Source organism: Lactuca virosa, chromosome 6 (genome assembly GCF_052849685.1).
Source record: "Lactuca virosa cultivar CGN04683 chromosome 6, Lactuca_virosa_CGN04683_v6, whole genome shotgun sequence".
Classification (NCBI taxonomy): domain Eukaryota; kingdom Viridiplantae; phylum Streptophyta; class Magnoliopsida; order Asterales; family Asteraceae; genus Lactuca; species Lactuca virosa.
Genome location: NC_136431.1, coordinates 106597757 through 106614047, shown reverse-complemented (window position 1 = coordinate 106614047; position 16291 = coordinate 106597757). Strand labels below are relative to the sequence as shown.

The 16291-nt window shown below is 33.0% G+C and overlaps 1 protein-coding gene across 1 annotated transcript; it reads left to right on the top strand.

Annotated features, from left to right (window-relative positions):
* Positions 1–12315: 12315 nt before the first annotated feature.
* OVA5 (Lysyl-tRNA synthetase, class II) lies at positions 12316–16019 on the top strand. Its single transcript, XM_079056745.1, has 14 exons — positions 12316–12625; positions 12923–13141; positions 13231–13342; positions 13507–13615; positions 13727–13784; positions 13939–14007; positions 14092–14199; positions 14457–14549; positions 14633–14737; positions 14831–15037; positions 15127–15221; positions 15332–15422; positions 15508–15672; positions 15769–16019. Exons 1-14 carry the CDS (start codon positions 12359–12361, stop codon positions 15859–15861), a joined length of 1791 nt encoding a protein of 596 aa, XP_078912871.1. The 5' UTR covers positions 12316–12358; the 3' UTR covers positions 15862–16019.
* The last annotated feature ends 272 nt before the right edge of the window (positions 16020–16291 follow it).

Sequence of the window (16291 nt, the reverse complement as noted above, 5' to 3'; positions counted from 1 at the left end):
CGACCGACTAATTGAACAAATCAAATCAGTCCAGGCTTGGCCAAGCGCTTAGGGATGTCATCACTAAATCATCGAGGGGCCTATAGATATCGCTTTTTATCCCTTTTAGGGTAAAAGGAATGGATAAAATTCGACTCATGTGCTTGCTCTATTTACTCATCAAATCACACACAACAATATGTTTTATAACACCAAGTTACTGGTGCGTTTACATATTTCAATGTGCAATCGACTTGTAAACTACAACTCACATGTCTTGGTTTCAAGAATATATGATATTATCGTCTCATGATCACTCATGATAAAATGCATGAAGTGATTCAAATGAGCATGGGTTTAGTCCAATACTCAAATCTTATTACAGGAGTACTCATGAATACTGCAGCAAACTTGTGCTATGTCTACACACCTTTAGACAATCTACAGAACCATTCATGACAATCTAGCTTCAATACCTACTTCCAAAGTATGATCGACTGTGGATAGTTTGAATAACCTAGTTATTCATGAAGTCAAAAATGCAAAGTTAAACACAATAATAATCGAATCCAATATGGTCTCAAAACTTTTGAATATAAATAAAATACCTTTTATTTAATCACCATATTGATTGCACATTATTCATTGTATAATGTTTCGATTCATCAACTTTATACTTAAATTAGAACAATAGTTATCCCATGCTCCAAGCATGCACACTATGTTTACCTATGGTCCTTTCTTTGTGAAATAGATCAATTGAATGCATCTTTAATGAAACTCATTTCACAACTCCAAATCTTTGTCACAAGTGTAAGAATGCCAAATTCTTGCCACTGCTAGAATGTGTTAGATTCTAAACTATCATGCAATATAACCTTTTGTAATGTCATGGTACTAAAGTCACAGATACTTTGCCAACGATATTACAAAGTATTCCTTTGGAGATTGTTACAAAACAATTCCATGGAATCGAAGTCTCAATTTCAAAGTACATTCCTTTGAACATTCTTCTTGCATAAAAGTTTCTAACCTACACATAGATTCTTAATATCCAACTCCCATTATGGAAACATTTCCATATTTGCCATATGACAGCTCATTATTAATAGAATCTTGTCTATTCATAATAATGTCAATATGGTCCATCCATTACAATACTTCCAATTGCCCACAAGCAACCAATCTTTGGCGAACCTTAGATTGTTCTTAGCAATTGTTTAGCAACTTTAGTCATATCCGATTCTGTTCCTTTTCCTTCTTAATTCCCTAGACATTTAGAAAATTCAGAACAAATGAATATTATAGCATATGTAATCGATCCTATACTCGAAGCATATGAGATACGATTCATAATGTCTTACATAAAGACGTGATATTTGACCAGTCTCTTGCTATAATATTTCCATATATAGAATTGCCTTATGTTGAAACATTCAAACATAATATTCATATATGTCCTTGACTCAATTTGATTAAAATCTCAATCTAGGCTTTTAGATTTGAAATGAAGTATGAGTTTCTCTCCCTTAATTATAACAAAACAACTTTTCAAACCCTGCAACTTTGCAAAATGAAACTTTTGTTTTCTATAATCAACATTGTTAACTTGCAACACTTACCATAATGATTATGCTCGCACTGGCATAACAATCATTTCTTTAATAGCATAACGCTTATGCTCCCACTAGCTTTGACGTGTACTCAGAAATAAGTTGGACTTCTAGAAATCAATACTTGTTGATTTTCTTACCAAAGTTCAGGTTTTTGATACAAGATGCTTCGATAAGACTTTATCTAGGCTTCTCGAACTCATACACTTTTGCTTAGATAGCTCACATGTGTGTCTAACCAATTTCAGAACTTATAGTAATAAGTCTCAAATGTTTATACCTTTTGCCATTTCTCACAATTCGAACTATGAAGAGGGATGCCGTAATCATAATCGAATTTGAGAATGAAAATATCACAAATGCTATCTCCTTAAAATCTACTTAGTGAAAATGTTTCCTCACAATCATTTTCATGAAGCAGACCTTTGTCACTTGGATTAATGGTGTATATGTTCCTATCCATGTGAATTTGTCATAACCATAATCACAAGACAAGGTTAGTGACAAATCCAAACTCATATGGACTGAACTTGTTCAATCTTAATTTCTTGCCACCTGGCAGCACAAGGACCTACCGTTGCTTCCATGTTGTTATGCAAACAATTGAGAACTCATAGAACTCACACGCATAGTCAACTTAACTGGAATAGGCACAGAAACAAGAATATGTCAACATGATAGGTTACAAACCTCAAGTCGTGTGCTAGTGATAAACATTAGGTTTTATTTTTGATTAGTTCTTGAAACTTTTCAAGATCTTTAAGACTCCCAATGTCCTCTTGACATATAAGATTATCTTGTCAGCAAACATTCACTGACAAACAAATATTCAAGAGTTAGTGCAGTTTCTTATCAAGACAAACACTTCAACCAATTGGTCTTAGTTGGTCTTTGTTTTATTCAAAACATCACAACTTACCAATTCCAAATGTACAAGAGTAAGAAAACATCTTTTCTATTCCCTATTTAATGAGTGTGTTATAAACCTTCTTAAGATTATGTCACTCAAGTTACAATCTTGTAGAATGACTCTAAGACTCGATTTTGGAACGAAGTATGATTCACCTTTTGATTTAACCATTTCAACAATTCACGATTCCTCTTGTTAGCCATACAAATGCACCAAGGTGTCCTTAGAGGATCAATTGTGATATGGTTTCATAATCACTAAGATGATCATAAAACACGATACTAAAGTACTCTCCTTTCCTTTCAGATTGTAGAGACTTTTTTCTTTCTGCCTACTTTGATTCTTCTTATTCGGTCTGTTATACATTGAAACTTTTTCAATGATTCAGAATTACACTTAATATTGTAAGCATAACCATATTTACTAAACTTTTAGTAAATCATGACGAATAGTCTTATTGTTTTTTGTGGTGGACCTGACCAGTGCACATCTATGTGTATTAGATCCCCTAGTCCTTCACTTGACTCACATATACATGTGAACAAGGAATTAATCCTAATTTCCCAAAGATGAAGGTTCTCATTCATCATACAATGCAAATTGCATGACTCCAAGTTTCTATCCTATTGAACCTTGGGTGATGAGAATATTTCCTTATTTGGTAAATTTTGACACTACCACAAACGAAAGAATCAAATCCATATTGCTAAAAATAGAACATACAAACATCAATTTTCACAAATTCCATTGCAAGGAAATATAAAGTAAAATAAATTTTTTTTCTTTATTTACAAAATGCGGAAAATTTTTCCTTACAATGGAAGTACATATGAAAACTATGTTTCTAAATATTCCTAAGCAATCTATCATAACTCCTAAGGAGCAGCTCAAATCTCTGATCATTGAATCATGCGATCGAAATCCATCTCTTCGCGATCAGACTCAGCCTGCTTTTCCTTTAAGCTTCCTTTGATCCTACAAAACATCAAAGTGCGGTCTCATCACATCATGTATTAAGAATCTACAAATAGGAACTTAATAGAGTTAGATAGTGGACTTTCCTGAAGTAGAGTCATAAAGTCTGACTTTACCATCCTTATGATCCTTCAGGTAGAAAAGGCAGCTTCGCAACCAATGCCCCTACTCTTGGCAATAGAAGCAAACGGACTCTCTCGGAATGGTACATGGGACAATCTCAGACTTAACCTTTCCCTTTCCCTTGGAAAGAGAAATCTTTTCTAGACTTCCAATGTTTCCATTGTCATTGTCCATGGAAGTTTGGGAAGTAGATCTTCCAATCAAATTTGCTTTACCAGTGCGCCAAATCATTGCTGATTCATCAGAAATTAGCAAATAGGTAAGATCGATAAGGGACATGTCGCGGTCTGTCATATAGTAATCTTTAATGAACTCACTATATGACTTAGGAAGTAATTGAAGAAACAAGTCAACATCCAACTTCCTTGGGACAACGATACCTAACATTCCCAACTTGTCAATGTGTGACTTCATCTCTAAGACATGTGCACACACAGACCTTCTATCTTGGTGTTTGCTTGCCAATAGGGTTTGAGTGACCTTGAACTTTTCAAGTCGACGGACATGTGGGTTAGGGAGAAATATTGGAGGAGGTGGAGGAGGTGAAGTATGATTTCTGGGAATATCATCTTCATGAGGAAAGCTTTTTCCATAAGATTCGGGAAGACCATAGTTGTCAGAACTAGACATCTACAAGGGAGAAATTTAAGTTTAGTTGATTTAAGTCCTTAATATAACACCCAAAATGGAATATTAAGGCTAGGACCCAACACAATATTCTACAATTCGGAAGAGGGATGCGTAATCCAATTGCAAAATATTTGAAGGTAGGCAAATGACGATTTACCAATTTCCACCATGAAAACCGAAAATGAATTTTAGGTTTTAAATGAATTGAAATTCCTAGATCTTTTGAGATTCATTGAACTTTTCAATGGCATGTTTAATCTCGATTATGCCCTTCAATTTTGTGATTGGGATGCCGATGATCACAAACAAGGTGTGAATAACCATGCAAATTAGCTTGGTACTCTCGATGTTACATATCACTTAATCAATGTGCCGGTTAACCACACACGCTCCATTGATCCATGATTAACATCAAGCTACCCTTTGCCACCCTTGCTAGTCCCAAATTAGTGTGCCGGTTAACCACACAAGCTCCACTAACGACTTAGCAAGGTGCAAAGTGCAATTTCATGGGTTAGCACCAAATTCACATTTTTCCTAAGTAACTAAGATTGGGAATTTATAAGTGTTTAGTTGCTTAGTATTTTCATTATACGTTTAGTGGGAGTTTGTGTCCTATCCTACCCGTTCGGCTAACGACCCTCCCCTAATCAAGGAAGCGGTTGGTGAGAGTGGACACCCATTAAACCACCATTTTATAGGCAGTAACCTTATACCCCCCTTATAGACCGACTTCGTGAATGAGGCCTACTAACGGTAAGACTAACCTTTAACTTATACATATATAATATATTAAACTTTTTAATTTTATATAGCATAAGGGTGTATTTTAAACCTTTAAAATACTTGATGGTTTAATTAATAAATTATACTCTTAATTTAATTAAACTTAAACCATGTTATTATTATGGAATTATTAATCTTCTCTTTTAATTAAACATTTAATCAACTATTAATAAAGTCCATAAGAGTTAATTGAACTATTAAAAAAAACATAAGATGCTAAATTAAATTAAAACTATTTAATTAATTTTAAGTTATGAACCCATGAGTTACATTTTTGAAAACTTTTCAAATTAATAGGGTTTCTATGAATTCAATGTTTATTAATTGAGACTTTTCAACTTTTAAAACTTGAGGGCAAATTTTGTAATTCTTGAAAAACTTTTGAACTTCATAACTTAAGGAGTTAATTTGTTTTATGAAGATGAGACTTTTCAAGTTCCATAACTTATGAAACTCTTCAAAAACATTAAGATCAATTTAACTAATATCTATTTGTAACTCCTTAAAAACTTTTGAGTTCCAAATCTGATGACAAAATTTGTAACCCCTTAAAAACATTTAGATCGAATTATAAACTTATAAAATAACCATTTTTATCTTTTACCAATTTGATCATAATACAATTCTTGTAGTAAGATAATTTCAAATCAAAAAACAAATAAGTAGCTTTATCATATAAACTAGTAATTATCTTAAAATTTAACAATTTATCTTTTAATTGGATGAGAATAATCACTACCATATCAAAAAACATATTTTATGATACAAAACAGTTTGTGGTAATGATTCTAATTCAACTGAGGCCAAAAAAACCTGAAAAACTGCCAACAGATGATCCAACTCGTCGAGTCAGATAATGGACTCGACGAATTCATCACTTATGAGCATGGACTCGTTGAGTCCTCCTGTCAGAATGCAGTTTTTTGACTTTTCCAACTTTAAACAATTAGCTATGCATCTATATAACAGAAAACTACCCATGGATCTGATACCACTGTTGAGTTTTGTGTACTATAACACTCCTATGGTGCACATACAACCCTAATAGCTTTGGATCTAAGTTTTCTCTAGGTATACATGCAACAAAATTTCCAAAGCTTGAAACCTACAACTAGCATACAATTGACATATGAATCATAAAAGTAAGTTAGAAGATTACCTCTTTGTTGTAGCTTGTAGGAATTTGGCCTTTCAAAAGCTTAGCACCCCAAGTGTTGTGCCTCAAACAAGTCTCAAACATCATGAACAATTGGAAGACAACTGAGAGAGAGGTTAGGCACCAACAATCATTTATACTCTTGCAATGTCACTCTTAGGTCGATTTTTGGCTTTAGTGGGTTACATATATAATGTAGAATTCCAAGAGTTATATGTAAACCTAGTTCTTACACTTAGGCTTATGATCCATAACTTATATGGACTAATAATTTATGGACTTTCACATAAGCTTAGCCCATTACAAATTAATCATGGATCATTAGCCCAAACCATATGGCTCATTGATTTACATAATCAGTCCCCGTTAATTTAATTAGTCTCTTTTGATCACTAAATTAATTCCAAATCAATTCTTAATCAATACTAATTAAATAATATGATTTCTCAATTAATATATTATACTTATAATATATTAATAAATCACAAATAACCTCTTACTCAAATATCCATCCTATCAAAGTGTCCTGATGAAGGCAACCCGAAATGGACCATGCTACTCTCGGGTAAAGTACATTCCAATTATAGTTATGGGCTTAGACACCTAATCCAACAGGTATACCATCCCGAGGATGACTGGACCCGTAGTATGTTGGCATTCCAACCCGATGGTTGAGGGTCTGGGGTATTCCAACCCGATGGTTGATTGGACCCATAGTATGCTGTTTGTGTTATGTGTATGGGTATTTTGGGGGAACTCACTAAGCTTTGGGCTTACAATTTCAGTTTTGTTTTCAGGTACTACAGATGATGGCGGGAAGGCGAAGGCGTGGTCGTACAGCTCCTCATATTTTATGAATTTTATTTCTGGGAGACTCTGACATGAACTATTTTGGAAACAAGTTTTGTAATAATCATTGGTTTGAAATGTTTTAAAAAGTTTAAATTTGGCATGATTTTATGGATGTTACAACAATACTTTGGCACCGCACGACAATTCAATAGTACTTTGGGTAAAAACGACAATATGATAGTACTTTGGATAGGTAAGGCAGTACAATAGTACTTTGGATAGACACGATCACACGACAGTACAATGGTACTTTGGACAAGCACGATAGTACAATAGTACTTTGGATAAACACGACAGTTCATGGCTTATTTGTTTCGCACAAATCTCACTAACCTATCACAATCATTATCCTACACAGTGCTATCACAACCTATAATTTATTATTTTACACAACCCATTACTACCCACTCATATTATTAAGTATAACATACGATTAGATCAAGTAAAAATCATATCATATAGTATGAATATATTAAAAACAACAAAAACAACGCACATAACATTTAAGCATATAGGATACTTGTATTTATGTGTATGTTTGAAAGTAACTATACACTCACCTGACTTAGGTAGGTGACTGGAGAATTTGGTAGCGCTCCGCCAAACTCTATGAATTATCCTCTGATGTGACCTAGATACGAATGTCACTAAGTTTTAGTATAATATTCCTAGCAACTAATGATAGTCTAGATTCCTCACTAATCTCAATGCTTACATCAAGATCTATCAAGTAAAGAACAACCAAGTAGGATTATATCAGAGGTAGGGTCCGTTTGGTATACAGAGTATATTGTTTGGAAATCCTACTTTAAACAACTCATTACATCCAACGTAGACATCATCCTCGTAAGTAGATCAATCAGTAATATGATGTTGGATTTACTGACAAATCTTATTTATAAATTCATAACAACAACTATGAATTTTAAATATAAATTACACTAAAATAATATATAGTATAATGTAACTTATAGAGATTCCCTAGACAAAAGTTCGTAAATTGGACTAACAGAGCTTCTACTCGAAGGCTATTACTTTTTGGGCACTCAGGGGTCGCAGGGCTTCGCCGGTATACTAGGAACTAAGTAAACTTGGATTTAATGCAGAGAGAACTCGAGGGATTGAAATATAGGGGTGGGATATGAAAATCATATACAAAGGCGAGTATTTATAGCCGAAAAAGATATGTGCGCCACACAAATGGTCGGGGTACTGACATGTCGTTCTTTGAGTGGTGCCACATGTCGATATTTGGGTGGATATTACATGTGCGACGCGTATCTTGTCTATGTGCGTGACTGCGCGTGAAATTTCCTATTTTCTTAGAAAATTCATAACTTGCTCATATGAGCTCCATTTTTAACAGGTTTTATATCCACACGTAGCTATCGACGAGATCTACAACTTTCATTTAGACTCCATCGGCTAATTTTGACTTTATTTTAAAGTTTTATTGATAACAGACTTAGACTGTTAAAGTCCGTTAAAAACTTATAACTTTATCATACAGTTTCCGTTCTCGATTATCTTTATATTAACATATTGGTGTTGACGAGATCATCAACTATCGTTTAGAATGTTTTTCCTACCCATCGACTGATTTCAATTTGGGATTTTGAGTCGTATATTGGTGCACTGAAATATTAGAAAAATCATAACTTCCTCTTATGAAGTCAGATTTGAACGCTCTTTATATGTACACTCTCAGTTTTACGACTACTATGAATTTTGTTTAGATTAATTAGGCTAATAAGTAATCTATCAAAAATCCACCTTTTACGATACGCCGTGTCGGTTTAATTGTGAAACTTCGAAAAAACATAACTTCTTCATACAAAATCACATTTCAGTGTTTTTTATATGTATGAAATTCTTGTCGCATATATTGTAACTTTGGTTAAGATTATTTATGCTAAACAATATTTTATCCAACATGTCATTTTTAACGCTTATAATGATTATCCCAAATCCGCCGGTGTTACAGTAATAAAGAGAATTTGGGGGCGGGGTGGGGGTAGAAAGGATGGAGATTTGAAAAGCGTGGGCCGGGGCGGGGGAATGGGGGTGGGGGATGCAACCCCCCATCCCATTTCCCCCCGTTCACATCCCTATGAGTTCCTGCCCTACATCTGTCTCCTTCATTACAAATTGTAGTACTTCTTCATCCCACTCTTGGGTCTTTTTTAGTTTGCGGAGTTCTTACTGAAGATTGGGATTTGAGGGCTTCGTGGTGTTGACCGTTTCGCGCTTCTTGCTGACTGGTGAAGACGAAGCCATTTTTCGAAATGGAAAGAAGTTAGGATAAATATTGGAATGTGTTTATTTTGGCAAAAACAACCCACTCAAATAGCAAAATCGATATCGTGTAGACGCATATCATTATAACTTATAATGGATTAGAATGCATAAAGCCTCTGCATAAAACCTCTACATTGATCATTTGGTGGAAATTGATCTTAATTGTCTTTTTCAATATCATAACCATACATTTTCACTAATTATGGAGTCATTTCCAAAGCCTTACCGTCAACCTACATTTATAGGTTTCTGATTAATTTTAATTCCTTTTATTTTAATGATGTTTCTATGGACACCAAGTTATCTAGTTATATTTTTCTTTTTTAATATTATATTTCCAAATTAATATACATTGCATATTTCATATATAACTATAATATTGCGTTTTCCAGATGTTACTCTATCTTATTAAATTGTCTTAATTTTTATTTATTAATTAATTTTAATGGCTTTTAAATTTCCTAAATAGAATTAAATTAAAATATATATTTCACTATAATCTGTCCATTTTATTTTATGTTTTTCAGAAAATTTCTAATTATGAACTGTTTATTTATATTAATAGTTATAGTTTAGAATTAACTTACTATATAGATCCGTTTTTGTGATATTATTCTACATACAACTAAACTATTTGATTTATAATCAATACTTCTATTAAGTACTTCTAGTTCTACGTAAACTATCTTATAAAATCCAATTTGATTTTTGAAAATACGTTTCTCCTAAACTTCACTTGAATCTTCAAAATAATGGGCTACAGAAAACTAATTTGTTCATCATTTTGCTAAATGCGAGTTTAGTTATGTGTAATAAGTAATATATTTAATGTTGAGTTAGTTAAGAAATAAATCTTATTATTCATGAATTGATAAAATTTGATTAGTAATAAAAACAACATTAAACATTATATATTAATATTAGTAAACCAAGGGCATTACAAAAAAAATTGATATTAAACATTCAACATGGTACTAATTAATTTCAACAAAAAAACACTAACATTCATTCCATGTAGTCAACACATTCCTGTGTTATGTTTTCAATCACATAATGTCATAACAGAGGTCGGATAAGTACTTAAGTTATGTATTTTCCATCGAAATAGATTCATGATACTTGTAGAACATGTTTTTGCCCAATAAATTGGTTGATTGGATCAAATTCAACTTATCTAGACGATGTTTAATGGATACATCGATGTTTGTTGCCGTTGCATCAATGTCGAAAAGAGATATGGCCGAATTAAAATGTTGTTGAGCTTACGTATTTGTATACTTCAGCCAAAAGATCATAGGATTGGTTAGCAGTGGAAGATGATATCATCGTGTGGAACGAATAGTTTGGAATTAATGGAATGAATATAAAATATGGATTATGATTCATAACAATCTTTTATTAATATTTATATTAATAAAATGATATAATTTATATTATTAAAGATTATAATTATCAGGTACGTCTCGTTGATTTTGAGGGTTCAATGCGAGAAATAAAAACAGGCCTATATATATATATATATATATATATATATATATATATATATATATATATATATATATATATATATATATATATAAGAAATTTTTGTTCATATTACGATAACTAGATAAATGTTATAAAGACAATAAAAAAAAATGAGAATACAATATATAATCTTACATAGCTAAATGAATCGCGGGACTCTCTAGCACTATTCAGTTATTTAGCATATGTTTATTAGTGTGTTACATTTGTTAATCAACGACAACGATCACAATATAAAATAAGATGTCGTCAGATTTAGAAATTAGGAATAGAAAAATAGTTAGTTGTTTAATTTCAGTTAGCAATAAAAAAGTAGAGCGGGAGTGCAGTATAAATGAGAGGTGGAGTATAGTGGAATCAGAAAGAAAAGAAATAAAAAATGTCGTTTGAGCTTTGCAGTTGCTGCAAATTTGGAAGTTTGAAATTTGAACAAAATGTAAGCTCTTGTTTACCGTAAATTTACATTAGCTTAAAAACAATTTTTAATTTTAAGCCCAATTTTTCAAAACATGAGTTGTTATGATTTTTAATTGTAGCGTTAACTATTGGAATTGGTAAATACATAGACTTTTCTCTTTTTGATTATTGGATTTTCGATTGCTAGACTATAAACTTAATCATATGTAAAATTGTACCCCTCCACGACATGGGCCATGTGCGGTCGCTCACTTCGCACACCCTCAACGACGCCCATGATAATTACAAAATATGAATACAATATATTTTAATGTGAAAATGTGGGTTTCCCATAGGCATAATTTAAAAACCTCATTTTAATGATAAGTATGTCCCCAGTAACCTGGATGGTGACTCTTCCAATTATTATGGCGTATTGGTATTAGGGATGCACATCAGAATTGGATATCCGCTTTTGGATCAGGAACCGTCTCGAAACATTCGGTTCTGGAACGGGAACCGCCTTAAACGATTCCGGTTTCTAAAGTTATGGAACTACCTTAAGTGGTTCCGGTTTCGGTTCTCATTTTTCAGAACCGCTACCCGCTGGGTACCCGTCGGAACCCATCTTTAGTCCGAATTGATTCGATTTGGACCAAAATAAATTACGGTTTTATTGACAAAAGTAAATAAAATCGATATAACCGGGTTACCTGTTCGTGGAACTGGAACCGTCGGTTCCGGGACTGGTTCCAAAAAATTAAGATCTGCATAGACCAGTTCGGGTTCTAACTTTCCAGGAACCGCCTGTTTTGGTTTTTACCAAATGAGATGGATGCCCGCCTATGCTCATCGCTAATTGGTACGGTTACAACTTACAACAACGATAAAGATGAAAAAAATACATTTTCAAAATAAGGATCAAAATTAGAAAAAATGGTTTCTTGAAGGACAACTTGTGATGAAAAAAAATACATTTTCAAAATAAGGATCAAAATTAGAAAAAATGGTTTCTTGAAGGACAATTTGTGCAACTCAGATAAAAGAAAATACCAAATATACCTTTTCTTCAACCCTCTTGAGTATGTTCTGGCTAGCAAATTAGCAGGTCAGATGACAATGGAGGCCTTGAAGGTTTGGTCGTCACGGCCTCTGAGACACCTCTTCCATTTAGCTGCCTCTCCTCCTCCTACTTCTAAATCATATCTCCCCGTTACTTTAGTCCGCTGTTGTTCTTCCTCCAATTCCGCCGCCGCCGCCGCCGCCGCCACATCTGCCGCCGTGCCAAAACAAGGCGGCAGGGGTAGGAGATCATCCGCCGCTTCCACTACAACCTCAACCTCCGATAGAGACGCCATTCGCGCAATCCGTCTCAAAAAGGTCTTACCCCATTTCTCTCTTATCTCTACAATACTCGCGCATTTTTTTTTCAGAAGTTCCCATTTCTTCTATTTCTCATTGACATTTTGCTTTTAAAATCAAATCGATGATGTGTTCAGTAGAACGGAGTAAACATTGCGTGCTATTAGTCACTGATGAATGAATATAACACCCCATTTACAATTAAGAAAATGTCGCTTTGCATTTTAGGTCAAGCCTACATAATTTATATCATATTTAACACGAACTGTTCTAAAGTTTTCCAATAAAACTAATGAATTCTCCATTCTTTTGCAGGTTGAAGAGTTGAGGAGCAAGGGCTACGAACCCTATGCATACAAGTGGGATAGAACCCATACTGCTAATCAATTGCAAGAGATTTATAAGCATCTAGGCAATGGTGAAGAGTCAAACAGCGAGAATGATCAAGTATCAATATCAGGAAGAATTGTGGCACGTAGGGCTTTTGGAAAACTCGCTTTCTTGACTTTGAGGGATGATTCTGGAACAATTCAGGTATGGTGATAACAATTAACATCTCCCTTATTTTCATATCCAGAGATTGTGTTGCTTGTTGATAACTTCAATCTCCATTATGATTTCAGCTTTACTGTGAGAAGGAAAGGCTTGTAAACGATCAATTTGATCAATTGAAGACTCTTGTTGATATAGGCGACATATTGGGTGCAAGTGGCTCAATTAAACGTACAGAGAAAGGTCAGTTTTCAGTTATCCACAATTCCCTTGGTTCAAAGTTTGCAAATTTGTTACACTCTTTATACCATTTTCAAAGGGAAGTAATATTCTTTCTTGCATATTTACTTTTTAACAGCATTCACAAATCACAATCTTATTACTCATTCCTCCCATTTATCTTTCAGGGGAGCTCTCTGTGTGTGTAAATTCGTTCTTGATTCTTACAAAGTCTTTGCTTCCATTACCAGACAAGTTTCATGGTCTGCAAGATAAGGATATACGTTATCGACAACGGTTCGTTTTTATAATTATTTTTTTGTTGAAAAAACATCTGGCTTCCTTAATTAATACTTATTGGCAATTTTATGAAAATATAATTTTTGTCAATTTTATGTTGTTGCATAGATATGTAGATATGATTGCAAATCCAGAGGTAGCTGATGTATTCCGTAAAAGAGCAAAGGTATGGTTAAAATTTTTTAAATGTAATGGTCAAATCAAATGTGTACAAAATAAAAAACATAAGGGACTAAATATGTACACAATCTAAACTATGTTACCTTTTTAGTTCATTATCTTGAAATTGTAGTATGCTGATTTGTGCTTCACTTCAGTAGATTGTATCAATTATACGCCAGACAGTTGAATTAAAGGGATTTATTTCAGTTGACACGCCCGTTTTACAGGTTTGTAAACAATTTGATTCTTTTTTAAACCTTAGAGATTACTAAAAAGTAAAAAATGATTTGACTTTGACTTTGACTTTCTAGGAAGCAGCTGGTGGGGCAGAAGCTAGACCATTTATTACACACCATAACTCTCTTGGTAGAGATCTTTATCTCAGAATTGCTACTGAACTCCATTTGAAGAGAATGTTGGTGAGCTTTCGAGTCTTCAAAACTTTTTTATAAAAATATTTTTAATCAATCCATTAAAAGCAACTTTCAATTTTGCATAACTGAGGTTAGCTTGTAGGAATAGAGTGAATTTTGTATAAATACAAGGTATAGTTTTAAGTTTAACACTATTCTATATATTGTTTAATTAGAACTTAGAAGTATAGATTTTATAATAAAAAAAAAGTTTTTTTAATTTTCTAGTTAAGTTTAGAAAATAAATTCTGATTGCATTATAGGTTGGGGGATTAGAAAAAGTATATGAAATTGGGCGAATATTCAGAAATGAAGGCATTTCAACACGTCATAATCCAGAATTCACAACAATAGAGGTAATTGTTTACATTTATAGTATAATAATATTACATAAAGGTTTCATTTTCTAACATTATCTTAACTCTTATATATATTCCAGATATATGAAGCATACTCAGACTATGAAAGCATGATGAACATGGCAGAAGAAATTGTAACTCAATGTGCTCTTTCACTTCATGGGAAGCTTACTGTTGATTATCAGGTATCTTAAATGCTAAAAATAGCAATCTACTTTCATTCATACAACATTAGTTCATAATTATATGAAAGTACATTGCTATTTTTATTCATACAGGGTGTGGAAATTAGGCTTGAAAGACCATGGAGAAGAGAAACAATGCATAATTTAGTCAAAGAAGCCACAGGGGTTGACTTTATTAAATTAGGAAATGATCTTAATGCTGTTAAAGAAGCAATTATTAGTGCACTTGATATGGGCCCACATAATCCAGACAGACATTCAATTGAAGCTTGCTCTTCTGTGGGCCACGTGCTTAATGAGGTTCATATTTATAATCCGTTTCTCATTTACTTTTTTATTTTTTCAATTTTTTTTTTTTACATATTAATAGTTATACTTTAATTTTTCAGGTTTTTGAAATGGTAGTAGAACCAACATTAGTACAGCCTACATTTGTTTTGGATTATCCTGTTGAAATTTCTCCTTTGGCTAAGTCACATCGGAGGTACAAAATGTATTTTATTTTTAGGGTTAATCTTTTATGAGATTAACCCTTTTTTTTATATTCTATTTTTTGTCAGATTTTTATTTTTATCCATTATATTTGGTGAACAGGGATGCGGGTTTAACAGAGAGATTTGAGCTTTTTGTTTGTGGTCGTGAGTTGGGAAATGCGTTTTCTGAATTAACTGATCCTTTGGACCAGGTAATTTACTAATTTTATATTAATATGTATAATTTTTGTATGATTTATTTGTTAAAAGTATAAAATTTAAAAAATTAAATGACAGAGGGGACGTTTGGAGGAACAAGTGAAACAGCATAATAAAAAAAGAGAGGCTGCAGAAGGAAAGGAAAAAAAAGATGATAATGATGATGACGTGTCTTATGAAGTCACTCTTGATGAAGATTTTTTAACAGCTTTGGAATACGGAATGCCTCCAGCTTCAGGAATGGTAAAAGTATTTTTATTTTTTTTATTAGGACACTTTTACTTTGAAAATAGAAGTAACATTTCTTGCATTTGATCTATTTTGACATTTTGATTTTAGGGAATTGGGATTGATAGGCTGGTGATGCTTCTGACAAATTCGGCTAGCATAAGAGATGTTATTGCTTTCCCTGTTCTTAAGATTCAGCAATAAAAAAAGTTTTTTTTTTTTTTTTTTTTTTTTTGATCGGGTTTTTGTTGAGATATATATACAAAAGTAATTTTTATTAAAGATTATTGGGACTTTTGAAGAAGTGTGACTCTAAATAATTTATTGGTGGGGCGAAATCTATGTATTTTTGTATTAGGTCACATTTATTTGTATGTTGGAAAGACAGTGGTTGTGACGTGAAGGTATTTATTTCGTGGAAACAAGTTACAAGAACAATGTCCATAAATTAGGCCCATGATTAAAGTGTTTGTGTTATCACTATCAGGAATAAATTCCCTCATTTACAAGTTCCAATCATACATGGAAAACGTATCAAAAGAATGTATATATTAATAAATAGGGACCATTTTACGATCAAGAATAGAGGGGCATTTGGTTCATGGATTCTTGTGGAAACGGATTAGACAGAATT

Excerpts from the sequence above, each read along its gene's own strand:
- OVA5 (XM_079056745.1), top strand. The coding sequence starts at position 12,359 with ATGACAATGGAGGCCTTGAAGGTTTGGTCGTCACGGCCTCTGAGACAC. Across the intron at positions 14,550-14,632 it reads CAGAATTCACAACAATAGAG|ATATATGAAGCATACTCAGA; the intron begins GTAATTGTTTAC and ends TATATATTCCAG. Across the intron at positions 14,738-14,830 it reads AGCTTACTGTTGATTATCAG|GGTGTGGAAATTAGGCTTGA; the intron begins GTATCTTAAATG and ends TTATTCATACAG.